This window comes from Pleurodeles waltl, chromosome 10, assembly GCF_031143425.1.
Source record: "Pleurodeles waltl isolate 20211129_DDA chromosome 10, aPleWal1.hap1.20221129, whole genome shotgun sequence".
Taxonomy (NCBI): Eukaryota; Metazoa; Chordata; class Amphibia; order Caudata; family Salamandridae; genus Pleurodeles; species Pleurodeles waltl.
Window position 1 is genome coordinate 585,198,442 of NC_090449.1, and position 27,454 is coordinate 585,225,895.

General features: G+C 41.7%; 1 protein-coding gene across 1 annotated transcript in view; it reads right to left on the reverse strand.

Moving 5' to 3' along the window:
* Nucleotides 1-12,840: 12,840 nt before the first annotated feature.
* The window catches only part of AQP1 (aquaporin 1 (Colton blood group)), a 40,100-nt gene continuing 25,486 nt past the window's right edge, over nt 12,841-27,454 (reverse strand). The window contains exons 2-4 of the mRNA XM_069211039.1: nt 20,681-20,845; nt 15,364-15,444; nt 12,841-13,704 (exon numbers count right to left, since the gene is read on the reverse strand). Of these exons, the coding sequence (XP_069067140.1) occupies nt 13,525-13,704; nt 15,364-15,444; nt 20,681-20,845 (426 nt within the window). The 3' untranslated portion in view covers nt 12,841-13,524. The remainder of the gene's footprint in view (nt 13,705-15,363; nt 15,445-20,680; nt 20,846-27,454) is intronic.

Here is a 27,454-nt window from a genome sequence, read left to right on the forward strand (position 1 = left end):
CCAGGTTATTTCAGTGACGTTTTGTGGTTCACCCTGAGAAGGAATGTGGCTGTTGCTTGAGAAGGGCTCACCCCCTATCAACCAGCCACCCATTTTTACATAGTGCGCCAATGTTTTGAAGGGATTTGCTGGGCGCAGTACCAGGTTTTTTGTGTTTTGAAGCTGTTCTATTATAGGCTACTATCCCTCCATTCATACCTCATTGCTTTTGAGACCTTAGCTTAAGAATTGAAATTGTCTGGGACACCCACTCAGTATAAGGTATATTAGAGATATGTTTGTATGTTATCCTATGACAGTGAAATTCAAGGTTTTGGGAGATCTGATTCATTAGAGAAATTGCATAGATGTTAAAAAGAGATCAAGAGATGGAACATGTGACTAAAAATTCTCCCATTGTCATGGTTTGCGTGAATTTCTCAGGAAAGAATTTCAACCATCTGATACTTGTTTTGCAGATACTGGTCATAGGCTGGATTCAGTGAAGCAGGATGCTGTGGTTTACTGTACTGAATGCAAGTAAGTCACTTAATAGTACTAGCCTGATAAGCAAATTTCCATCCACAGTTTCAAGGAGATTATCCCCCATATTTGCATGAGCAGTTTCTCAAGATTGAGCAGTGCTTGCATCTAAAACCAAGTTGTTGTGACTCGTGAGTGCTCTGTGATTCACAATTTTCTCAAAGTTTATTGGTGACTATTGTTTTTAGTATTTGTGAATTCCATGTGACAACAATGACAGAACAGTAGTTGTTAACGCTCTATGGGGTCTAAGGTGGGTGTTTTCAGCAGTGCATAATGTAGGCGTGCTTACGATTGCTAGGGACTTTGCCTTCATGAAACTGCTAATGATGCACTTGGTTGCAGAGGAGCAAGCATGTCACTGTGGGCAGCTGCAACAGCAGTGGTTCAGAGATTGCCTGCATGTTTTGTAGGTCTTGTTCCATCCATTTATAGAAGTACATGTTGTGACTGTGATGGAGTTAAATCCTTTGATGTTGCCCAGTTTGGAGCGAGTGAAGAGCTGGCATTTAGCAGCTAGGCAATTTTTTGGACTCCTTTTGCATGTACTTTTTTACAAGAATAGCATGCGTTCACCTGAAGGCATCTCTATGCAAGGAGTCCTAAAATGCATTAAACAAGCACAGAGGTTTATAAAAGAGGAGATCTTTTCACCACTTTTGAACTGTGTGAACCCAAGAATTATGGCACTGTTCAATGAGTAAAGCATTTCAGAACTGAGGATCCAAGGATCTGAAAGTTTGCCCCCCACACTGTTCCTTTTTAAGGTCTGCTAAAGATGGAAGAGAAAGTTTGATCTTAAAGACTTTCCAAAGGGGAAAGGAACTGACAAATCAGATGCCGTCAGGACCCATTTTATAGATTGGTTGATTGTGCTACTTTACAGACAATAAGTGATGCATGCAGTAGGCAGAAGACACATTGTCATAGTTGCCAAGCCCAGAGACCAGCCTTACTACCAAATCCTGAAGCTGCTGTAGTTTATTGACAGAAATTTTGGGATGTCAAGACTACATGGTATATCAGTAGCCCAGGTGCATGAGAGTGCAAGCACCTACCCCTGAAGCATGCATCGCAAGTGGCAGGAAAGAAAGAATCCTTTGATTCAGTCTTAGTTAAAGAAAATCTACAGCCCCAGGAGAGTTCCTGGTCAAACGATGTTTGGCTTTGTTGTCTGGAACAAGTAGAGGCCCATGATAATCTGACCAGCACCAGGAAAACCAATAATCAAGACCTCAGTGTTTTGTCTTTTGAACTTCAAGTACTTCAAGTACTTGTTCATCATCAAAATCTGAACAGCATATAAACATTCATAACGTTTGTGAGTAAAATTTGCAGGTCGTTGATCAGAATTGAGCAGTAGCTCAGCGCTGATTCAGTAGGATATGCTTTTAATGCTGAAGAAGTGCACCAAGTCCCCCAGTGGTTGATCATAAACGTTAAACAGGATGGGAGAGGGCAAAGCCATGCAAAACTGTACATTTAAAACATCACTCAGCAAATATAAAAAATCTGGCAACAACCTAAGTCTGGATCTGTGAGGATGGACATGTAGCAAACTGAATCAAGGCTTGTGAGTCCCATGGTGCTGAGACAGCAAATCAGTATGTTAAGACTAATTACGGGTATCGATCTGCAGCTCACTCCACTCTTCTCTCAAAAATCTCATCAACAAAGTTTAAATAATCCAGAACCATGTGATCAGAATGTTTCCGTCCCGTGGTGACAAAATCACATAGAAGGAGCCTGGAAAACATGTCAATACTATCACTAAATACATCGAGTCAAGGCCTATAGGGCAGAGTTTCCAGGACATCTGTGTGGAGAAGATGTAGACGATGCACACTGCTGGGCCAAAAAAACTGCAATCAGCAACACCAAACCTTATCTTTCAACGAGCATTGAGATAGGGAATAAATGGTGCCATATCCTAGCGAATCTGGGATCCTAGACCTGGAACCCTTTAAACCGAAGTCTCAGAGCAGAAGCAAGCTGTAGTAATTTCAGAAAAAGCATGCTAACTGAACTGTTCCGCAGTGCATTTCACTAAACCTATACCATCCGTGACTGAAGAACATGTAAACCAAAAATCTCCCTTCATTAATTGGATTCTAAAACACTCATTTAATAATTAGCAGAGCAGGCACCTCACTGTAAATCAACATGGCTCCCGCCAATGAATCTGTTTTCCCTCCGCATTCAGGGCTTCATTCCAATGTCCACAGGTATAAGAAAATTCATTTTGCATCCCTGATGTCAACAACACTAGGGTCCTGTCAGCTGGAGGGCTGTAGAAATAACTGGGAGTTTGGAATGAAACCTGAAAATATCCTGAGAAATAACTTGAGAACCTTTAATTCCGGATCTTATTTCCTCAGTGAATCTTCATTCTACACCACAGTTTACCTAGAGATCTCCGTTGATTCTAGCAGCAGAAATTTCCAGTGGAAACACGATAGTAGCTTTGAATATCTTTGAATTGCTGATGGGCTTGGTCGAAAAGGGCCTCTATTATTGAGGGCCTTAAAGGCAAGAAGCGACCAGTTTTCAACGACGCCTTGAATGGCTCAGCCACTGGAAACCTTTCACATGGCAGCACCACAGCACCACCTGGTTGCAGTGACGATAGCCCTACTCTACTTAGCCTATCACTGATTATTCCTGCTAGGTACCACCCTGCATAGTCCCTGATGCAGAGAGGCAAAAGTTTGTTCATCGTGAACATTTTTTTTTACTGCACAATGAAACCTCTGGGGATTTCTTTTTACTGGACAAAAATGAATGGCAAGTGAGCTGTTTCTTTATGTTGGGGCGCTTGGCATTCATCTCTGTCGTAAGCCCATCTGCCCCACAACTGATGTATTTAAAGCAGTAAAACATCCGACTCGGAGGCAGAGATATCGTAATATGACAAACGCTGCTTCACTTTGTCGGTGGGTGGAATATGAGACTCCTCCCTAACTTAAAAGAGGCCCTAACGCCCTGCTTCTCTTCTACTAATTTGAAATAACCAAAAAAAGACAGATCGGGCGTTTCAGAAACTCCAACTAAATTGTAAAACAGAGTGTTTACTTTGAAACAGAGTTTACTTACTCGACTCGATGGTGTTTATCATGGAAATGGAGTAAATTCTGTTACTGTATATGGTTTTGTTGTTTTCGAGAAATAATGGATTAGATTTCAAAATTTTAAGGAAACAGTAAAAGGTAGTGAAAACGGGTAATATGTAGCATTGGTGAGCAATTAAAATCAAGTCGTAAATGTGAGTGGGATTTCTAGGGGACTACTTTTCTCACTAAAAGTATAATTTTCAGATTCTATAACTTCACAAACAACCATGCTCCCAGGCAGTGGAGGCTCGCGGGAGGTAAAGAGACGGGCAGTGCGGTGTGTGGCGGGACAGGACAAATAAATATATGTTAATAAAAAAAAGTTACATTTTTCACCGCTCCGATCCACCCCGGCCCTCCACTGCAGGCACAGGCTCCCATTCTGCCCTGCGTCCAATCATAACGCTGCATTTGTGCTGCTGGCAGCATGAAAGTAGCATTAAGATTGTATGAAGCTCCCAGCTACGGCGCTCCAAGGCGGAGTGAGAGTCTCTGCCTGCTGTCTCCAACCCGGCAATACAGTGACCGGTTGGAGAGAGCCTAGTGCGCAAGTGTGTTTGGCCATCCCGAGATGGCCAGCCAAACAAACATGCGCATTGAGGGGGAGTGCTTCGTGCTCGTCACAGCCCAATGGCCACACCCCTTTTATTATAAAACGATAATAAACATTGTTTATTATTGTTTTATATAAAGGTTTTTCATCTGCTGCTGCTGCAGGAGGGGGGGCATTATAGCGGTGGAGCTGCCCCCGCTCCCAGGCAATTTGGAAAAATTAACATAACGGCAGAGCTGCTGAATTTAAGTTGCAGGTATTTGGTTGACATTTTCAGAATGGCATACTGTGTAATTCAGTATCAGAATAACTTTATTCGGATGCAGAAGCAGCCATAAAGGTACACAAAAGCAACAATTAAATATGAAATACCTGCATGATCATTTCAGTGGGTTTCAATTTACATACACAAATCTCATATAAGTGTACAATGCAGTATTAAAAACTCATACGTGTGCAAACAAATCAGGGTACAATGATAAAACATTATTCAAAGTGCATAGTGCTGCGTGACCACACAACGGCTCACAAAAAAGAGCTTACTTAAAAGTGGATCTCGTCATCAGACAGCTGTTGCAGGAAATAAAAAGCTTGAGCCCACTGCCTAAAATTCCAAGACTTCGTAAAAGAAATTAAAAACAATTAGAGAATATTTTAGAAAAACACAAAAAAAGGTAAAATGCATCATAGATAACCAGGCCTGTCGTAACAGGGTAACAAACTGGATTCAGGACTCCTTTGGAAGACCAACGGGAAACACAGTAAATAAGTGATTAGTTGTGGAACTATCAGGTCTCAAATGCAGATAAGCTGCAACAGTGGGCTTTAGCATTTACAAAGTTAGCCTGTTAGAGCAGGCCTTTGCATATGCTTTTATTTAAATTGCCACTCAACGCATATTCAAGGATAGATAACAACAGCAGCAGTGGGCATGTTCCAATGCGATCACTCAAATAATTTAAACCCAGCTCAGCATGAGAGATAAAATGGGAGGAGGATAAAGGGATTGACAGAGCTTTTCTACTAAAGTGATTTCCCTCTACCTGTATAGCTGCACAATCTGCGATGCCCAAGATCTCAGCCTCATAAGTTGCCACAGGGACATATTGAGTCGTACATATCTGTAAAAGTGGAGAAAGTGTCTTCTCCCCAGGTGATTGTGGGAGACTGAGGAGTAGGCCAACTGCTCTCGATGACCTCATCTTTCAGTGAGTGATGTTTGGTACCCATGAGCCCAATGCAACATAAGTACCCCCTATGTAAGAAAAAGTGCCAGTGTCTTCTAAACACTTTTTGTCAATTGTGAGACTTGAAAGCTGTTTACACTAAGGGCCGCACACCATGAAATATGATTTGGAAAAATTAGTCTGTAGGTCGAGGGTGGCCATAAATTGTTCAAATGAGTGTACCAGCTGATGCACAGCTTTGGGGGTATGAGCCATCAACACTACGTTGTCGGCGTATAGCACTATTTACCTTTGGGATACTAGTGGAACAAGAGGATAAATGAGGACTGAGCTTGATAATGTACAGTAGAAGAGCAAGCACACAACCCTGCAGCACCCCACAATCAATCTCGATTTCATTAGAGACTTCTCCATTTGGGCCAAATCGTGTCCTGGCCTTCATATTCTGATGTAGAGATGCTAAAAGGTGTTCAAGTGCCACATCCTTTCCCATTGAAAGAAGAAGTTGCCACGGCGCAGAGCGATTGACACAGTCAAATGCTGGGGAAAGTCCATGAATACGAGATACCAATGTTTTTTCTTTGCTGTTTTGTGCCTATAATCACCTATAATTAAGTTTAAATTCAGACATTTGTCAGTCATCCCTATGTGATTTCTAAAACCTTGCTGACAAGGATTTATAATAGCTCTATCCACTGCTCACTCCTTAATCCCGTTAAATAACACTCCTCTCAGGATTTTAACAGCAGTATTAATCAGTGAAATGGAACAAAAGCAACTTGGCAGTGATCAGTTCCTTTTCTTAAAGATTGGGACAATAGTGGGCGTGGCTCAGTACCATGAATGTTTAAGAGTGTTAAAAACATTAGTCAGCAGCGGGCCCAAAGTTCAATGTTATTTTTAATCAAATCAATAGAGATGCCGTCTGGCCTAGGAGCCTTTCCAAGAGCACTCTGTGGACTTCAGCAACAACTTCGCATAGGGTGACCTGTATATCTAAGGAGAGTTACTGTCCTTCATCTTAAACTGTGTTGTTGTTGTTGTGGAGTCAAAATATATTTCGGAAAAGTGTGCCTCCCATGCCTCACTGGTGATATGACAACCAATTGGAGTAACAGTGTGGTTAGAAGTTTTCATAACAGTGACAGCATTCCAGAACGACACGTCTTTTTTGGAAGCTGCATAAACCAGTGTGTCCCATTGCTGTGAGACAACCTCCTTCTATCTCTTAGAAGAAGCTGATTTGTACTGCTTCTAGAGAGGAGCTACTGTAGGGGGGTCCCTGGGGATAGCAGCAAGGGCCCTGCGGAGTTATTCAGTAGTTACTGAGCATTCATGGTTAAAACTTCTGAGAGCAGTGTGAGTCACTCTGGAAGGCTCCAAAAGGGATTTTTTAAGGTTGAACAAAGATCCACAAAATAACTAATTATATCTCCATTATCTCCCATATCTGCCAGGCAACTCAAATCAACCCCTGATTCTCGTTAATTACTTTAACCAGGAATTGGGCCAATTTCAGGAATTTCCATACCACTCTAAGATTATCTACGGATGACAGTAATTGGTCAATCCTGGCATAAGCTTTAAATTTCACCCTGGATAATGTAGCCAGAGCCACGCCAATGGGACTGACTTAGAAAAGGAGCCTTGCGTTATAATCCATAGCTAGATACATTTGCACCTGGAGTTCTTCTCAGTTGCTTTACCCAGAGGGAAACCGACGTATTGAAACAAACTGAGGAACCTTGAATTAGGAATTTTTTCAAAATCATTATTATAGAAGTTACTCAAATACAAGGAAAGGTCCCCTTCAAAAAGCACAGCTTGAAAATAACTAAACGGGGTTTCTCTTTTCCTTTGTGTGGTTAGCCCCACTCTTTCTTTCCATACTTAAGATTCTAGAGTTTGCCGGGTTTATTTCATATTTGTATATATATTATATATAATTATATCCGGCAAGTGTTGCATTCTTCATTTCAGTGCTATTCTGAGGCCTGGTTGTTACATACAAGATAATAGCTTGTTCTGTTTTAACTGGTTTGTAAATAATAGGCTATAATTAAAAATACTAGCGCTGGGAAATAGTAAAGAATGCTGAATTTCCCTGGAAAACTCTCCTTTTGATTATAAGGTAAATTATCCTCCTGGGGACTCCCAAAGTCACCTTAGATTGAGTTGCATAGGAGGGACTCATAGATTCTTCAGGCGTTTTTGGATTAAGGGGCATATTTATACTCCGTTTGCGCCGAATTTGCGTCATTTTTTTAGACGCAAATTCGACGCAAAACTAACTCCATATTTATACTTTGGCGTTAGACGCGTCTAGCGCCAAAGTTCATGGAGTTAGCGTCATTTTTTTGCGTGAACACCTTCCTTGCGTTAATGAGATGCAAGGTAGGCGTTCCCCTCTTAAAAAATGACTGCGATGCATATGCGTCGTATTTATACTCCCGGGCAAAAATGACGCCCGGGAGTGGGCGGGACTAAAAAACCCGCATTTGCGCCAGATTTTAGCGCCTGGGTCAGGGCAGGCGTTAAGGGACCTGTGGGCTCAGAATGAGCCCAGAGGTGCCCTCCCAAGCCCCCAGGGACACCCCCTGCCACCCTTGCCCACCCCAGGAGGACACCCAAGGATGGAGGGACCCATCCCAGGGAAGAAAAGGTAAGTTGTGGTAAGTATATATTTTTTTTTTTTTTGTGGCATAGGGGGGCCTGATTTGTGCCCCCCTACATGCCACTATGCCCAATGACCATGCCCAGGGGACAGAAGTCCCCTGGGCATGGCCATTGGGCAAGGGGGCATGACTCCTGTCTTTGCTAAGACAGGAGTCATGTTAATGGCGTCTGGGCGCCCCACAAAAATGGCGCAAATCGGGTTAAGACGATTTTTTTGCCTCAGCCTGACTTGCCCCATTTTTGGACGCCCAAACGCCATTTTTCCCTACGCCGGCGCTGCCTGGTGTACGTGTTTTTTTTTCACGCACACCAGGCAGCGCCGGTCGGCTAATACCGGCTAACGCCGGCTAACGCCATTCAATAAATACGGCGCCCGCATGGCGCTTCAGAATGGCGTTAGCCGGCGCTAATTTTTTTGGCGCAAAACTGCGTTAGCGCAGTTTTGCGTCAAAAAGTATAAATATGGCCCTAAATATTTTGGGCCAACATGTGGCTTTGTTGTATCCAAGCGCCAGTCATGTTCCTACTTACAGATCTTTGCTATTAGGCGAGACATGTGGGGATTTCCTGGTACAAACCTCTCATTGAAGCACTATTGAACTGACCATTGTGGTTTTACTATAAGCCTTTGCCTTGCTGAACTCATTAGACGATTGGAGTATCCCATTCCTCAACGTTTCACAGTCATAAATACGCTTTCCTATATTGCTATGCAGAAAATATGTGGTAACACATATAATCAGCATTTTATGTTAACTCAGGGCAATTAAAGTTGATTGGCTCCTGGGGACTGCAGCGGATCTTCCGAGTAATTTTGTCTTTGACGTTCCTGCCCTGGAGGAGTTCACTATCACTAGCAGCAGAATGTGTGCATTAGTTGGGGCAAAGAAATCACACTAAGTTAAAGTGTTTCACTGAAGATTTACTCAACAACACAGTGCACTACAGGGGGCTGCAATTCAGCTGTAATTAGCTTTGGTGCAGGGGTCAGATGGCACTGAACAATCTTCACAGCTCAAACCTGAATTTTGCCAATCGTTTTGTGCATCCTCTTTCCTAGGGGAGCATTTGTAAATCCTGTGCTCATAATTCTTTTTTTTGTTTTGTTTGTTTTTTGTTACTCAGGGCAATACATTATTCTGAATACACTAACCTTGTAAACATCATTTTTTTTATTTCTTTACGATTTTAAACTGGTATTGTGTTTTTTCTTTAATTTCAGTTTTGGTTACTCCTTGGAATGGTTAATCTGAGCCTGACTTCTTGTGAGCATCAAGTAAAGTCTACCATGTGACCCCAACTCCTGCTTTGCTGATGAACTGGATGTCTTACCAAGAAACACAAAATTGTTTGAGTCACACCCCTCTCAACCGCAAATTGAAAGGAACTGAGTAAATTATGGGCACACATATATTATCTTTACATAGATATGAAAAAAATTACGAAACATGAACAGCAAGGGCTTGTCTGTCAGCAAAGTATACATTGCTCCCCCTTTCTAACTTGGAGCAATTTGATAACCACACGTTTATTGCTAGTGGACTGATGGCCCTGGGGTTCAATGAAGATTGGGTGACCTACTATTACGCTTTAGTTTGTTATCCTGGGAAAGATAATTAAATAAATATTTTCCAATCTACTTTTGTGTTTAGTTCTTGGAGGTCATCAGCCCTTGCTAAACTTGTGGTTTCTGGTGAATCATTTTTTGACATAAAAAATTATATTTTGATCCTCAGGAAGGCTTCCTGTCAATCCTTTCAAAATCTGAAATGGTGTATGTTGCAAAAAGAAAAATTTTACAAACTGTTTTTATTTAAAGATTCGCTTTTTGATATACGTTGCCAACCTCATAGGGATATTTAACGTTTGGATGCACTGAGCAATTCTGTGCACTATCAAATCAGGGATTAAGAACTCATTACCTTATGGATTTGCTTTGCATATAATGGATTGTATTGGTTTGTGCATTAATCAATACATTTTATTCCTATCAAGTATGATTAAATAGTGAAAAGAACAGATTTTTTTTTTTTTTTTAAGTACTGGCTTATATTGAAGATGATGTTGTTCCCCCATTTGAAATATATGCATACTGTGGTTGGGCCAACAACACCGAAGCTTAGTAGAGAAGGTGGAGTGAACTAGTGTTAACTTTTTAACTAGTTGAACCTTGGGGCTCATACTCCATCAATTTTGCAAACATTTACCTTTGAACGAACCTCACAGCTATGATGGGGCATGATTTTGTGCACAATATGCGGGAAATATAGTTCCCTATCATGTGCCATATCATCATCTGTAATGCTGTGTGTGTTATATGTGCATTGGAATTGGATGGTGCGGCTATTTTGCTACTGGTCAGATTCTTAAATACAAATAACCTTTTATGAATCTCCTTGAATCGCCTTGTCATGTGGTAAGGCGGATTTGTGTGTGTGTGTATGTGTGTGTGTTGCGTATGTGGATGTGCGTGTATGAGTGTAAAGATAAAGGATGGTCTAAGGCTGAAGAAAGAATTATGCAATATTGGTGGAAAACAGACTATTAGGGGATTTTCTCCCTGTGAATTTATCGTAGACCATACACAGCATTATCAGATAGTGTCATATTTCTCACATCTATAGAACTTTACAATTAGTGCTCCTCCAAAATGTCAACCTCAAACAAACTTTTACGTATTTAGCTAAAATTGTTAACTTAATATTACTTGTATAATAATATATGTGTTGATCAAATTGCACATATCCTGCATGAAGTTTGAATATAGTAAACAGAACAACATTTGTTAGTGTAATTGGTTTATTTGTATTTGTAAGCTAATACAAATCACGTTTTATTTACATACATGGTATATAAAATATTGGAATATCTCATAAGCAAAATAAACATGCTATGCAATGCCAGCAATGACTTAATGATTTTAAAATCTAAACCAAAGGAGCTGCATGATGCTGGAAAAATTAATTTCATATAAATCATCCAAAGGGCATGTCTCCTAATTGCTCCTAATGCACTTTCAATTGCTGATAACATATTTAAAATGATACAGTGACATGATCTGCCTAGTGATGTAACAAACATGACAGGGCCCCACTGTAAGATTTGGTGAAGGGGCCCCCACACTCACATCAGTAGGGGCTGAGCCCCTACCCCGCCCTCCCCCCCAGTATGGGCAAGCCTGGTAGCTCCCTCACATCGCTGGGGATGTGAGAACCTGTGTTACGCACCTGTATCTGCCCCATAAACTTTAGTGCCATTTTCTCGGGATAAAGTGTATATGAATGGACCTAAGAAAGTTTCTGAGGTAAATAAAGTGTGGGCTACATGTATTATTGAACAGATTGAATGTGGTTTTCAGGAAAAGATGATATGTTGACATTGATCAATCAGAGTGGTCCAGTGGTGTAGCTATTATAGCCATACAGCCTAAACACCCTGAATGTGCCTAATCTCTTCTGATCTCAGGAGGTATACATGATCAGTTGTGCTTGTAAAAAAAGGAAGTGTGGACCCAAAGATTTTCCTAATAACCACACAAGAAAGCTGTCTAGTCTTGATTCCATTTGTGTGGACCCAAAGTTTTTCTTAATAACTAATACGAAGGCTGCCTAGTCTTGATTCCATCTGATTCCTCTTTCGTCCTCCACCCTGCACTTCCTGCCTATTTATATGTCTCTAGGAGGGGCTTTTACATCTTCACTTTCTCAATTTGTCACTGTTTTCATTTATCTGCCTCCTATTTTTTCTAATTTCTGCCTTTCTCTTCCTTTCTCTGGGTCCCTTTTTGAGTATGAAAAATAAGTCCCCAAACGTTTGTGCCGTGGCCATCACCTGCAACCTTCAGCACAAACAAGGTGCTGATGGTCGGCCATAGTTAGTACTCTGATGGGAGACTGCCTTGGAATACCAGAGTAAAAAAGGAAAACAAGAAGTAAAGAAGATAACCCTATATCGGCAGGCTTAAAAACAGCCAGGAAGATATACAGTGACTGGTTGAAAAGGAGATGAAGTGATTGATAAACAGAAAGACACATAGAGAGGATTACCAAAAATGTTCCATGTAATCACAAGTTAGATCTGCTGATTACTATGGTGGTTAGACCGACTGTTAAGTAGATACTTAATGCAAAACAGTGGCACTATGGACAAAATGAACAGATACGTGGTGGTGGCACTTGTGAGGTGGAAGTATGCCATTTAAAAAGCACCATTTAGTTGGAATGTGCGCAGGAATTTATTTTGACTAGTAAATCTACACATTAGCTCGTGCACACCAGCCACCAACTGTAGAGAGATGGTAATACGAGTTCATGAATAACCAGACTAAAAAAATCAGGAAGGTTTTCAGTTTCAATCTTCCTGAGTTTTAGTGCTAACTTACTGTATTTTTACACGTTTCCTGTTTCTTACGTCTTGTATTTAACTAACGTGTCCTGCAGACTTTGACACATTTCTCTTATGCACACACTCCAAGAGGAACCAAGAAAAGTAACCTATCTACTGATTAAATTGCTTTTTTCGTACTTTGCTAGAATTCATAAAGCTGCTATTATGACTGGTGAACATTATAATGGTGTTAGTTTTGCGTTAAATTGACCTTAATTTCCCTATTGCCAACAATTTAGAGGTGTGTTTGTGTAAAATACTCAAAGATGCCATTGGGCCAACAACAAAAGCAGTACAGAGACAGGAAATAGGTTATCTCTTTCTGTGATTGGAGTCATACGTTCCATTACTCTCGACCCTCGTTGCCGGCTAACAACTTGCAAGAAAATAAACATTCCTCTTAAACTCAAATCTTAAAGGTCAGCATCGTTTTACTTATAATTTATAAATCTAGGGAGCCAGGTAATGCAGAGGTTGTGTGCTTCCCTTAGTTGTATTTATTGCACTGTTTTATGTATCGATAGTGAAGTATTTTGCCGAAAAATGTTTTAAGAAAATACCTGGGGTTCACATGACTTCCGAATTATGCAGTTCTTAAAGAGCCATACTTACAAACTAGAATACATACATTAGACCCACCTGTAATTCATTACATCTCAATGCTTTCAAAATCTCACCTGATTTCTAAAATCTCGGTCCTCTTCAGTGGAGCACATTTCATCATGTGACTCAATCATATCTATGACAATGTTTGGTTTTCAAGTATAAGGATTGAGGGTGTAAGACTAGGGTTAGCATTATGTTTGGTCAATGTCCAATTTATACAAAATGAAGAAGAACGTGGCGAAGAACGTATTGGTTTTTTTCCCTGTACAATTTACCTTCATCTTCTAAAATGATCATGTTTTCATGATTAAGATACCAAAGCGTCGCACAAGAGCGCTAAAAAAGACGCTTTGTATAAAAATGTCAAAGGCTATGAAAAAGGAAAATACGTGACTCAAAACATCTTTTGGAAATACTGTTTGTGTTTACAAAGGAGTCCACAATACTGATAAAATCTCCATCAGGAACATTTCTTATTGTTTTCTTATTTTGGTTTCATCTCAACCCTGGCGTTTGTGTCGTCCCCATCCAGGTCGTATTCTTGGACTTGTCCATTTGTCCACACCTTCATGCGGTCTCTAAAGTCACTGGTTCGTGGCGACAGAATAAAGTCATACACAAAAGCAGCAGCGGCTCCTCCAATCATGGGACCAACCCAAAAGATCTGCAATAGAAAAACAGGCATTTCTTTTATGTCTGCCAACACTTCAATCATGAAATAAGATGTCAATTCCCATTGGAGGAAATGGTTGCTTCCTATCCTGGAGGCATTTTATCTTTTGTGGTGATGTGTATTTACCACATTTTACAAATCTTTACAGCTTTTTGGCCTTCTTAGGAGGCACTTTCATCAAGCCTCCTGTCATTTGCGTATTGTCAATGCACTGAGGGGCATATTTATAATGCCCTAGTGCCACCTTGCGCCACTTTACTGTAATTATTTGTTATGTTAATGTGGCCCAAAGAGGTAGAAATCCCCACACTGTATTTACAGGGTGGCGCAATGCATGAATTCCACCTCTCTGTAACTCTTTGCTCTACATTATGCCTGCGCCAGGCATAATGTACGCAAAGAGGGCGTGCCCCAGTTAGGGGAGATGGAAAAATGGCATAATAAGCCATTTTTTACAACATTTTTAACTCCTGCTCAAGAGCAGGCGTTAAAAGGGGGCTTCCATTCTTTAGAATGGGGCCCTATGTACTCTGCAGGTGTAGCACCAATATGTTGGCGCTACTCCTGCAGAGTACATCAATAGTGTCATGAGAAATTATGCTATTGCCCCCTACCCTGCACCATGGTGTGCCGTATTTTAAATACGGCGCACACATGATGGTGGTAGAGGGGTGTAGGGGCGCAGGGAAAGTGGCGCTGCACTCGGTGCTGTGCCACTTTCCATAAATCTGCCCCTGACTATTTTATATAGTGACATCATGAACTGAATTTCCAGTTGGTTAGTAGTTGGATAAGAAGTTAACATGAAAATCAAAATAAGTGAGCTCTGCTTCATTTTGTTAGTCTGCTTTTGGAGCGGCATCAGGTTTGCAAAACTGCCAAAATCCACTACGCAGGCAGATTAGGTAAAAGTGGGGATTTTGAACGTGACCTCTGAAAACCACCTGTGTACGGTATTACAATGAAGGAGCTAAGCGCAGTAATTATGATTGGCTATTACCAGTCAATCAGAATGGTCTTAAAACAATGGCATGTTCTGCCTGATTGTAACGGTGGTCAATCAGGTGACTATTTTTCAGCCACCTGATTAAGCACCCTTCCAATCAATCGGAAAAGAGTCCACTGTTATACTCATCCTGATTGGCGCTGGCAAGCAAACAGAATTATTGTGGTCACCCAGAGACAATTGTCCATGGCTTGTGTGTAGGTTGATAATTTCCCCTTAAATTGCGACATTCACTAGCAAATCACCTGCCGTTTATGGACAAACCATGAATATCCTAAATGTGGGTCCACAGATTTCAGGAATTTTTGAAAATGCTATAATAGATCATGTCATATTTTGTGTTTTAAATCTGGGATAACTTCTTAGGTTCCCTCTAGCATGTTTTGAGATGCTCACGATATAGGAATTGCAGAAGACCGGCTTGGTTAATAGTGAGTTTGAGAATCACTTGCCCAAGGCTTTGTAAATCTTATTGACCTCTTGTATAATTCTGAACAAATCATTTACATCTCACCGTTAGTAATGCATCCATTAACTGCAAACTGTTAGAACATATGCAATGATTAGCACAGAAGGAGCACGTTTTTATATTTACTTTGCATTTGTATTAAACGACTGAAGTTGCACGTCCAATTTTCACTTACCCAGTGGTCTTTGAAGTTTTTGGTAACAACTGCAGAACCGAAGGATCTAGCTGGATTCATTCCACATCCCGTGTAATCAATCTGTAAATAATAATTGTTGTCATTAGCATTTTGTTGAATTGTGAGCATGTGAAATGTGCAAATATCTGTTCGCCACCACGAAATATGACAAAGTAAACCGTAAAACACACAATAACATTCAACTGGCTCAAAAAACAAACAAAAAAATTGTTTAATACAAAACGTGTCATTTTATTAATGTTCCATTATTGGAAAAAAGGAAAAATATTTCAAATACGGCACTTTCGGACCCTAGGGTGTGCTCCTTGTGACACATATACAGGTGCTTTATTATTAATTATTTACAATAATTTTGCATAAATCTTAACAAGTAATACATTTTTGGTAAAACATAACGTGGGTCACTGAGGCACGGGCTACTTGAAGCGTCCTTTTGTTAAAATGTAGTTTTTATACAAATATAAGTAAAACTCAATTGTAGAAATTGAGGCTCGGAGATACAGTTTCCATGCCCTAAACATGTCGGTTCAGTATGGCGGTCTCATTGTTGAAAGCTTGATGTTAAACTACATGTTTTTGCAGACTATACTATCTGCAGGATATGCTTGGGCAATTAAGCTGTTTTGTTGTGTCTTACAAAGGTAAAGGATATCCTCATAAGCATGGAAAAGTGAAAGTCAAGCTTCCGGATAAATAAACTTAAATAATTACTGAGACGCATGTCTGGGTCGTGATGTTGATGTGACAGAATGGTTGTTTACACAGATCAATTTTCAGAACAAACCATCAGAGGGGGCTATTGCGAAAAACAAATCTTAAATTGCAAACAACTAATCAGCATTCTGCCTTACACTGAAAAAATATAAACCTTGTCTCAAGAACAGACTCAATGCGTAGCGAATGGTGGCTTTGTCAGTGTTGTGCAGTTACCAACTGGAGGACTACAAGAAGCTGGAGCCCACTTCATGTGTGATCTATGAAAATCTGGCCTGCACGTTAGAATGCTCGGCCATGGGAAGGAGAACAGTAAGCTAAATCTTTTAACCCAAAAGTATTAGTATTTAACCAATGATGGGCAAATGGATCATGTAATTTCTGGTCACATGCTGTAGTCCCCAACCCCACACAGATTAATATTTTCAGAATCTCAGAGTCATCATGGAATCTGGTTTGTCAAAGCGAGCCCCGATAGACTCCAGAGTATCTTTGAACTCCGCAGCCTGAGAAATCTATTCTGCACTTGCCTTTTCTCCATCAGGTAACATTACGCCACGGTATTGCATGATTACATTTCAAATTCAGCAGTGGAGGCTGAGGTTGAAGAATTCTGTCTGGAAAACACGGTTTTTCGGATGCCTGTAGGCTTTTTGGTTCCATTGAAATAAAACATACATTTTGATTGTGTGCGATTATACGACGGATAATGTGCAGAAATATTCAATATGAATGAGACTTGAAGGAGGTTGGTTTGGGTTTTTTAAATTGGGTTTGCTGGCATTTTATCTGGAGCTAAAGTGAGACTTTGCTAGTGGTTTCGGGGAGGAGACTGAGTGGGAATTTAAAGAGTCCTGTTGACTTATTGAAGGGCTGGATGGCGATATTTAAAGGGCTAAATTTTTATTTTAAGTATTTCACCTAGTTGGTAATTTGTAAAGGTGCTCTGGGTAGATAATGAATGAGCTTTTTAATGGGGCTTTTAAAAGGAAGCCTGGATGGTGTTTGACGATCTTGAATATTCCTCAGTTTTCCAGCTCATTTCACCCTCTGGCGTTTCCATGAAGATTTTTGTTCAGATGCCGTTGATGGAGATTATTGAATGGGCGGAAACCACAATTTGATCTCCCAAAATACAGGCTGGGTTTCGGCTGGGCTAAATGAACTTTCACTACTTCTGTGCCCTTGACTACGCTATACAAAAAACAACTTATGGACACTTCAAGTTTATGTTTCTAATAATAAACAAAAAGGTGTTTTTCAGGAGTGTGGCTGCTATGTTGGGCTTGTGTCGGGTTGATCAACAACAGGGACGTTTTACAGTCTGCGGGTGCGGTTCTGTTCAAGAACAGGGTTTCACTTATGCTGCTTCTCAACGGAGGTGCCCTGGATTGCTTCCTTGTTGTTTCTTGTACGAGGCATCCTCTCATGCTCTATCTTGATAACAATCCGAGTATGGGGCTGTCTTTTGGCAGGTTATAATACTACCTCTGTCCATGAGATGTTGTCACTGGATTGCAGGGGAGGGAATTTTGGACGAATGTTGCTAATTCTGTTATTCTTCTGTCTCTGTTGAAGGAACCAGTCCTGTCCCTTGGTCGCCCGCGGGTTTCTTTCTGTGATTACTTTAACGAAATGCTAATATATATTTTTTTTTTTTAAAGAACACATAATAGGTGCATAATGTCCCCATAGATAGCTATTTCTATGACCCAGTCTACATTAACAGCGTTTAGGTTTAGGTTGCTTCCTGTGGACACTGCTCGAGTAATTATTCTATTGTCTAACTGCACTTGCTATTTTTTTAACTTCATAAATTAGCCCATTCAATGCTGTTATATCCGTCCCTTCTGGGAAAAGGAAAAAAAATATTTTAAGCCATTGATTAACGTTATAGGGTTACGTCTGTGGCAATGGCATTTGATTAATTAAATACAGCCTTAAATCTTGAAAAGATAGCAATAACAGATACTTTGGGGCATTTTTAAGAAAAATGAGGCTACCCACAGTGAAGCGCCTCTTTTCTTGTGCCCCTTAGTGGCCCCCTAATGCCACCATGTGTGCGCCGTATTTAAAATACAGCGCACCATGGCGGTAGTTAGGGGACTAGCATCAACATTTTTTATGTTAGTCCGGCACTTTGCAAGATTAGCGTCAAAACTTCTGATGCTAATCCTGCAAAGCATCCAGAGGCCCACTGTAACCAACGGAAGCCTCCTTTTAATGCTGGCTCTGAGCAGGCATTAAAAGTGGCCAAAAAATGGTGCTTAGATTTCCATGTGCCATTTTTTGGCACCCCTAACGGGGGGAACGACCACTTTTCATACATTATGTTTGGCGCAGGCATAATGCATGCATTGCACCACTTTGTAAATATGGTGCAGCATTTTTGGCCTTCTAAAGCCACATTAGCGTAAAAAAATGGTGTTAATGTGGCGTTGGAATGACACTAGGGGCTCTTAAATATGCCCCTTTGTTTTTTTATGCAAAAAGAGTGCTGGTGTGCTCAAAATCTGGCATGGAGATACCTTTTGCCATGTCACTAGCCTCCTAGCTATTCAAAAAAATCATAGTATCGGCAAAAGCCGGTGGGTCAGTATACCTCAGCCATTGTCTCTTTTCACTGTAGGTGATGCCATTTTGCTTGTGCACATGTGTACATCTACCAAAAAGAGGTGAACTTTAGTGCCATGGCTGGTGGACTGCCATATGTGTTAAGAATTACATTTTGCTACGATTTGTCCTTCACTTGCTTTTACCAGACCTATGCAAGCCATATTTAGACAGCATCATTTTAACTTTTTATTTTTTAAAATTTTACTTGCTAGTGCTTATGTTTGTAGAAAAAAAAACACTGCCGGCTTTCCAGGAGCAGACCTGTGGGCTTTGTCATTGCTTGTTAATTTGGTAGTTAAATGTTCTGTGTTAAAGTGTAAATGAGCAAAATATTTATATAAAATTGAATTTAATTAACCGACCAGTCCCTTTTCCAATGGAAGTCTGCATGTAAAAACGCTGCTGGGTGAAGTAGTATAATGTTTTAATCATGCCAAAAACAGCAAGACCTCAAAGTCAGCTGGCACTTTTCCATTTTGGCTTTGAATCCATCTGCCGTCTGCCCACTGTTGTATCTTGTTTGTTTGAACAGCATGGACCACCAAATATTGTGGTAACAAGACAACTTTCATTACTGCGAGCGATCCTAGCTTTCTCCGTTATGAAAGACGGAGGTGTTGGAGCTGACAAAATCTCCTGATATTTTTCATTGTTCACATTTAGATTGGCATTGAAGGGTGTCATTTTTCTTCATTTACTTGCGAGGGTTACTAGCTTCTGAATGCCCTGCACCCTTTTTACCTTCTGCACCTCAGGGTCTATTCTTGCGCATGCTTACGTTATCAGCTGCTGCTTTGGTCTTTCATCGCTCTGACCTTGTCCTGCTTTCAAATGTGCAACTGACTCAAGCACATTGACAACTTATAATGCAATGAAGACTGACTCCAGGGGTCAATCTGTGAACAGGTGCGCCGATTCATTGCGTAGTCGAGATCCTTTTTATGCATTCGTTCTCTTTCAAGTATAGGTGTAGGATGCCTCTGGGTTGGCCCATGACTTACATACAGGAAAAGTTCGGAGATAAGACAGGCAGCCCAGGCTCGTTGTTTCGGAGCCATGCACTCAGCAGGCCACGCACTAACTCAAAGAAATTCCAAGATAAATGTAAATACTTTATTCATACAGAGGCTTATTTATTAAGGTTTCAGGTAACGCAACGCAACAAGACCCCTAAGTAACATTATATGGCACATTCCTGTCCTCCCCCTGTGCTGGGGCACAGAGTGCTGCCTAGCGCCAACGCAGGCACCCTTGCGTCGTGGTGCAAGGGGACCTGCAATGTAGACAGCATTGTTTTTGTCCAGGAAGGGGATAGCTTCCTGCACAAAAACAATCCTCAAAGACATTTTCCTCTTTCTAAGTGTGCTGCAGAATGCAGCACACTTAGAAGACGAAACAAGGAGGAGAAATAAAGGTATTTCTTCTTCTTGCGCCTCTGGTGGGAAGGCATACAATTCTGACAATTTCCCAGGTCTACCAGTGTTGGCACATCTGGGAATGCATCAGAGTACATGGGTGAATGCTTAGGAATACCCACACTCCAGCCATGTAACACCCCCTCCATGCAGTGTATCACAAGGCAGCGACTTGAGCTGCCTTGTGTTACACCAGATTTACCAAGCCACGCAGGGCCACTCTAGGTGGCCCTGAGTCGCATGATAAATCCAAATCTAGGTTTTGCATCACATTGATAAATTTGGACCACAGCGTATACACTAACTCTCTATGAGCTGAGATGCAACCAGCAAAGCTCAGAAAAATTAACCAGTAGTCGTTGTTGCATGATTCCAAGGTCGGCTACCTTCTCCTCATGCATTGTGATGTTACTGACATAGCGTGTGCACTGTAGACAGCACGGTTTTGTTGAAAGCATTCACGATCCTGGTCTGTCTTTGCGCATGGATGCAAAAGGGGTTCATAATACGGCCCTAACACTATCGACGTTAGGACGTCACGTTCAACTTACTGCAATGAGGTGTCCCAGAGTAACTGAAAGTCCAATTGCCAGGGGTGCAGATCCTGTGATGTCCCCTCTCCTCCGGTCTGTGATGGCGATCACACAGAGTACCAGCTGGAATGTGATGATGATTTCAATGGCCAGCCCTTGCCCCGAATGAACTCCTGATGCAAGCTGTGAAGATGGATGGAGAAGAAATAGGAGATATCAATTACATCCACATGACTTAATTCGAATATAATCAATAGACAAACACATCTCTCTCATATATAACTTAATTTGTAGAAAAAAGGAAATGACAACATAATATCTAAAATTGTAAGTGCTGGAATCAAAGGAAATATTTTAACCAAATTTGCTTCTTTAGATTGTTTGGAACTCAAAAAACTCTTAACAAAGAATGATCTAGTAGGAAATATATTTCTCTGATTACTTTAAACATGCCACCTATTCCCTACTGCAGCCATTGTTCAGGGTTTTTGTGTATGTAACTAAGGGAAAGGCCGCCGATTTGATAAAGGGCTGTGGAGGATGTATAATATTACCTCACATGTTTCTTTACTAATAAACATTTCAAAGACTGTTTTCCATTTTGTTTCCCAATTATGACATCAAAGGTTTTGCCTGAGTGAAATCTAACTCTGTAGGTAAACCTGAGATTACCTAAAGCAGTAAATGGCAAAGTTTTAAGACATTGTATTTTTATGGGAAACGATTTTCTCCCATTAATGGAAACATGTTTTAATTACAATTATAGCTAACACTAACGAATCTTTTCAATGGGTTTTTCAGACTCTTATTACCAACAATAACCAACAAAAAGTATTCTAGAATGTTGCTTTGTCGGATGACGTCTTCACAATTTGACCAGACTACCCATCACTATTTAGATAGCACATACTGGCATCTTGAGCTGTCTGACGAAACCTCATGTCTTCACACAACACACACATACACAGATGCATACAGGGCTTTACCCACTGGCTGACAGGGTTATTCCTCAGCCTTAGCATCAGTTCAAGGCACATTGCAGATATTAACTACTTAATGAAGTAGTTCACATCTGCGCTATGCTTCGTGACCTCCAAATTCACCCCAACCCGACTCGCACCAGTGCTCCTCTGTCTTTGCATTAGCCATTTTTAAGGTTGAGCGTGCAAAGCGCTCTGTCCCTGGTGTAATCACTCTATGGGCTTTTAACCACGCAGATGTCATGCCCATCAATTTGGTTGGTTTGTGGGCTTGCCTTTTCAAATTTGCCTGATTTCGTTAGTGAAAGCATGCATACGTCATGCCTTTTCCAGTGTTTAGCCCTCCTTGAGTGCACTGGGCAACTACTGAAAACATACAAGGCTCGATGTTTTCCGTATGGTTTCTGGACTACTTTTTATTTTTATTTCGTAGGCAGCATGATCTCACTGGGCAGTAATCGAGCAATTTGCACAACATCTACCCTGTTACATGGATAATTGCACTTTTGCCGATTACATGGATAATTGCACTTTTGCTGATACGTTTCACTACGAGCAAACTTCTGTTTCCTTCTGTGCGTTCATGGCGGACATAGGCTTGCGTATGTGAAACTGTTTTACTTTTAATTTTATGTGGCAAGAAAAGTCCGGTTAGGAGTTTAAAACGCTAACAGCTCTTACTCAAGCAAACATGAGACCCATTGCATTGCAAATGCTTGTTTTTACTGCGGACCACTGGCAATAGACCAATCCTAGTGGCAGATACCTTTCCATTGGCCTGTTCTTTCATCGGCACCAGACTCTCCTCACAGTTCAATGCCCCTTTCATCTGTCAATGTTTTCCATACATACCTCTGTTTTCCACACACTGCAAACCCAGGAGTCACTGTCTGGTGAAGGGTTCCTTGCATTTACCACAAGTCCTTCAACACCTGGGGCCTGATTTAAGAAAAGTCGCACTGCATCCAATGCAGCACAACTTTTCTTGCACCACTTACCACCCCCCTACCGCCACCATGTGTGTGCCATATTTAATATACGGTGCCCCATGGCACAGGGTAGGGTCAATAGCATCAACATTTTTGACGCTATTGATGTACTGTGTAGGATTAGCACCAAAATGTTGGTGCTAATCCTGCACAGTACATAGGACTCTTTGAAAGCAATGGTGTGCCCCCTTCTAACGCCTTCTCTGTCTCTGTGCAGGCGTTAAAGTTAAAAGTAGCCACAGAAAATGACGCATGGGACTCTCACAAGCGGTTACAAAATATGCATTGTGCAATTTTGTAACTATGGCGCAGCGATTTTGGCATCGTTGGGCCACATTACCGTAAAAAGAAATACGCTAATGTGGCGCAAGGAGGCAGTATGCCTTCTTAAATCTGGGCCCTGGTGTTCACTGACATGAAGAAAGATGGTCCACCTATGTTGTCACTTGCTTCCTGGTGAATGGTGGTTAGGACCAAAGCATGGAGTGCAAAAGTCAAGACATCAACTTACTCACTTCCAATTTGGGGGCCAACGCTTCCAAGGAAGAATGGGAAGCATTGATACAAGCTCCACTGACATCATTAGTGTGGTCCTTGACAATTAGTTACACTCATTACAAGTTCCACTCTTTTATTGTGTATTCCGTTCTCCATTTCACTCTGGTATTATGGGCTCCAGTTTCTCCTGCTGCCATTATTTTCTCTTCTGTTCTCTCAAGCAACTTTTGGCTCCTGCCAAAACCTGCTTTCTGCTGCAGCTTTAGTTAGCTCATGATTTCCCCCCCTAGAGTCCTCATCTTTTCACAGCTGAATCGACTTCCCATGGTTAATTTTTGATTATTGTCTGTTTAGTGGGTGGGGAGGGTTACGAGCTGAGGCGTAGCTTTGGGGGGGCGGTGATGGGGTCCTACACCCCCCTAATAAATGCATTTTCTGTTAAATAGTTGGGTATGGGTACTCTCAGTTGGGTATAGGGAGATGTCTGGCAGATTTCAACAAGATTTTTTACATACACAGACAAAAAAGCATGCACTCTCTCCCTCTCTTTGTTTTGAAAGTCCTCAAAATTGTTGGTTATTTACTTAATATTGAGTTTCTTTCACTTAGTACCCCTACCAAACCGCATTCCCCTTCCTTTTCACTACTACTTAAGTTTATGTGTTTTAACATGATATGCCGTGATTGTTGGAAAATTAGAAGCTCACCCCACCCTTCCCACCCCCAATCTTGTTGACCAAGCTCTGCCCCTGGTTAGGAGGGATGTTATTCCAGCCAGACTCTCAGAGTAACCAGTAAAGCAATTTCTTCTTCTAAGAACTGTATAGTTTTCTGTGCTATTTCCAAGTCAATTGTACACTTATTTCTTATTTCTTCCTGTAAGATTTGGTTGGCAAAGCTGAATTCCGGGCCTAATCCGCCAATTTCTGCCTATGGTACAGAATTTCTGCATACCGACTCTCTACAGAAGATGACAAGCCGGTGTCCTTCTATTATTTTGACTCTTCCCTGTTTTCCCTAGGTCTCCCATTAGCAATGGTCTTCCAGTCCCAGACTAGGTGCACAAAGTGTTTTGGGATGGCTCTGGATCGTTTTGCCACATAATCAGAAAATCGTAAATCCTAATACACGTTTGGTGGCTCTGGTGGGCTTAATCGGTTGAACCATTTTCTAGCACTTACTGGTCCACAGATGTTAACATTTCCAGTGGAGGTTGCCCCTAACGAGTCCGTTTCAGAGAAGACCTGGTTGAGTCTTGAGGTTTATTGTGTAATATCAGCCTGATGCGAGTGCGAGTATCGATCACTGTTGCTATTTTTAAGATATGGCATCCTAACATTTGGTATCCAAATATAATGTTCATGTTAGCATTGACCAACTACTAGATCTGGCCCACTGAAAAATAAGCATTACATTGCTTAAAATGTGTACTCGAGGTACAACCTCAAGTACAAACTTCAATGTGAGGACAACCACCCAATGGCAGGCCATGTAAAAGGTGTAATGTGTTTGAAATTACATTACAGACTTATGAATATTATTCACTTATCCCTCTCTTGCTTCTGCTATCCGTTTGCATTAGGATCTCATGGAAAGCCCAATCACGTTGTTTTCGTAGATCTTGCTCTATGAAAAAACCTACCAGTATGTGTGCGCTGTTCCGACACGTACACACCAGTGGCGGTTTCTGCATGAGGGTGTCGGGGCTCCGCGCTCGTAACAAAAACAAAGTGAAAACAAACTATCCTAACTCTGTAAAACAAAAATGCACACACCTTTTGCTTGGGGCTGGGCTACTGTCACGTGACATGAGACTGGCAGGATGACGACGATGCATTCCATTTTCATCTGGGCAGGACAGGCCCTCCCCTGACTGAGTCTATGTTTGCCAGGCTGCCAAGCTCACAGCCTGAGGCCTGTGAGGTCATCAGCTCGGCAAAGACATAGCTTCGAGGACCAGTCTCCACCCCCTAATGACATGTGGATAAAGTTAGCCCCGGGCGCTTCAGCCTGAAGCCCTGTAGCGCTAGGGGCTTCACGTCAGTCAGGAAGTGGAGGATGGTCACCCCACCCTTTCCCAATTCGTCACGGAGGATAGGTCCAGCCCTGTGACAAGTTGGGAAATGGTGAGCGGGGTAGAGGCTGCAGGCAGCAAGCTGAAAATCGAGTCTGCACAGTTTGTGTTACTAACTGCGCAAACACGAGGTGTCTGCTTCCCGCGCTGCTGTTGGGAGTCGGTCGGGCCTCCTGAATCATGTCTGATTTGGTGGTTATGCAGCGAGTCGACACCAGGTATTTCACAGGTATTTGGGCCCGGTCCGGAACAGATTTGCATTCAGCTTCCCTAAGCGCCTGTGGCAATCCAATGACTTCGCAACATACGGGCTCCATATGCCCCTTATCGCTGGATTCCGAGCTCATTTAGGTGCTATTGAAGATAATTGTAGGACAAATTGCACCAGGGCTTCATCACTGTGACTATCTTATTGATTGGAGGGAAAGGAAATGTGTGCTAACCAGCAGTAAAAGACTGCAGATAAGCCTCGTTCAAGTGGGGGCTGGCAAAGGCAGGGGGCAGATAACGAGGGCGATAGTTCAGAAGCATGGGAACAGCCCTGCCAACCTAGCCACAGCATCAGTTCAGCGACATTTGAGTGTACAGACCTTGCCGCTTCTCAGGCACTGGTGCAAATCAGGAGTCACAAAGGAAAGGAGGGGAGAAAGCGGGGGGGGCGGAGAGGAAAAATAGCTCAGGGCGGACAGAGAATGAAAGGAGTGCAGAAGGCGGTAAGTGGATAAAGAGCAAGGAAAGGAAGCGAGCGGAAAACAATAAAGATAATACTTTGCAGTGTCAGATGGAAGGTTAGCAGATTAACTCTGTAGATTTGTTAGACACAGAGCACCGTGCGCACCAGGGCTGGAGTTAGGCAGACATAATCCCAGTGGGAGAGAGAGCGATACACACAAGTAATCTTGCTAGGCGGCTAACGGGGGGAACGAGGTAATCATAACGAATTCCAAAGTGGAGATTATGAAGTGTGCAAGGAAGATCCTATATTAGGATTCTAATTTATAAACTTCAAATAATAGAACGATCCCTCTGACAAAATCAGAAAAGCTTTGTCTCTTGACATATTTACACTTTGTGTTCTGCATGGTGCACGTTCTTTCCAGCAGGCATATAACCATCTGCGCTACCTCAGGATGAGTCACAACTTCCACTAGACACAATTCCATCCCTCTCCTGGAAGAACATTAATCACTGGAGTTATCTTGAAATGTCATTGTAGTCTGAAAACTGTGTTTTTCAGGATTGTTAGACACCCAGTGTGCGCGCACCAGGGTTGTAGTTAGGCAGGCCTTATCCAAACGAGAGATGGTAACAAGTAATCTTCCTAGGTGGCTAAGTGGTATGAAATGTAATTATCAGAACAATTCCAAAGGGACTATTCAAGACTGTGAAGCCCTCTTGGACCATCTAGTGTAGAGTAGTCCCAAGGCACCACCATGTAGTGTCACCTGTCTGTGTTTAGGGCCTGCTTGCCTTAGCGCTGGTGGCGCCTGGACTCGTGCAATAATTATTGCTGGCACCTTGACCCCTCAGTGACCACTTTAACCACGGATTCCCTCACTGCTGCCCTGTAACAGTGCCCCCAAGTCTCCATAACACTCCCTCTCACCTGAATATATATTCTGTTTTATAGTGCCACTCGTGCCAATAGAGTGTCAGAGCACTTGACATCACACACATTAGACAGGGGACTGCAAAGCGTCACATCCATACTAGTAGGGGGTATAGTTTGAGTGCTTCATCGGGAAAAGCACAAACTCAGCATTTAAAATGTAATACCATGGTTGGGGGAGGCTCTATTTAATATTAATAATTGTCTACCGAAATTAACCCTTTTTGCAATTAGGATAACGAAAGAATGGGGAGAAATCATAATGCTCTAATCTATGCTTGTAGTTTGCATGCAGCTCTTTGATGACAGTTATTAGGATTCTAACTTATTAACTGCAATTGACAAAAGAATCCCTCTGACAAAAGCAGTAACCCACTGACCTATTTACATTACATGCACCTTGTGATCTGCATGGTACATGTTCTTTGTAGCAGGCACATAACCCTCTGCGCTACTTCACGATGAATCAAAACTTCCACAAGACAAAACTCCAATCTCTTTCCAGGAAGAACATTAATCACCGGAGTTAACTTGACATTTTTGTTGTTGCCTTAAAATTGTGTGTTCACATGTTAAATATTATTTCCAGCAATATCTAAATATATATTGCCGTAATTTACAATGCCACTGTAAACAGCTGCT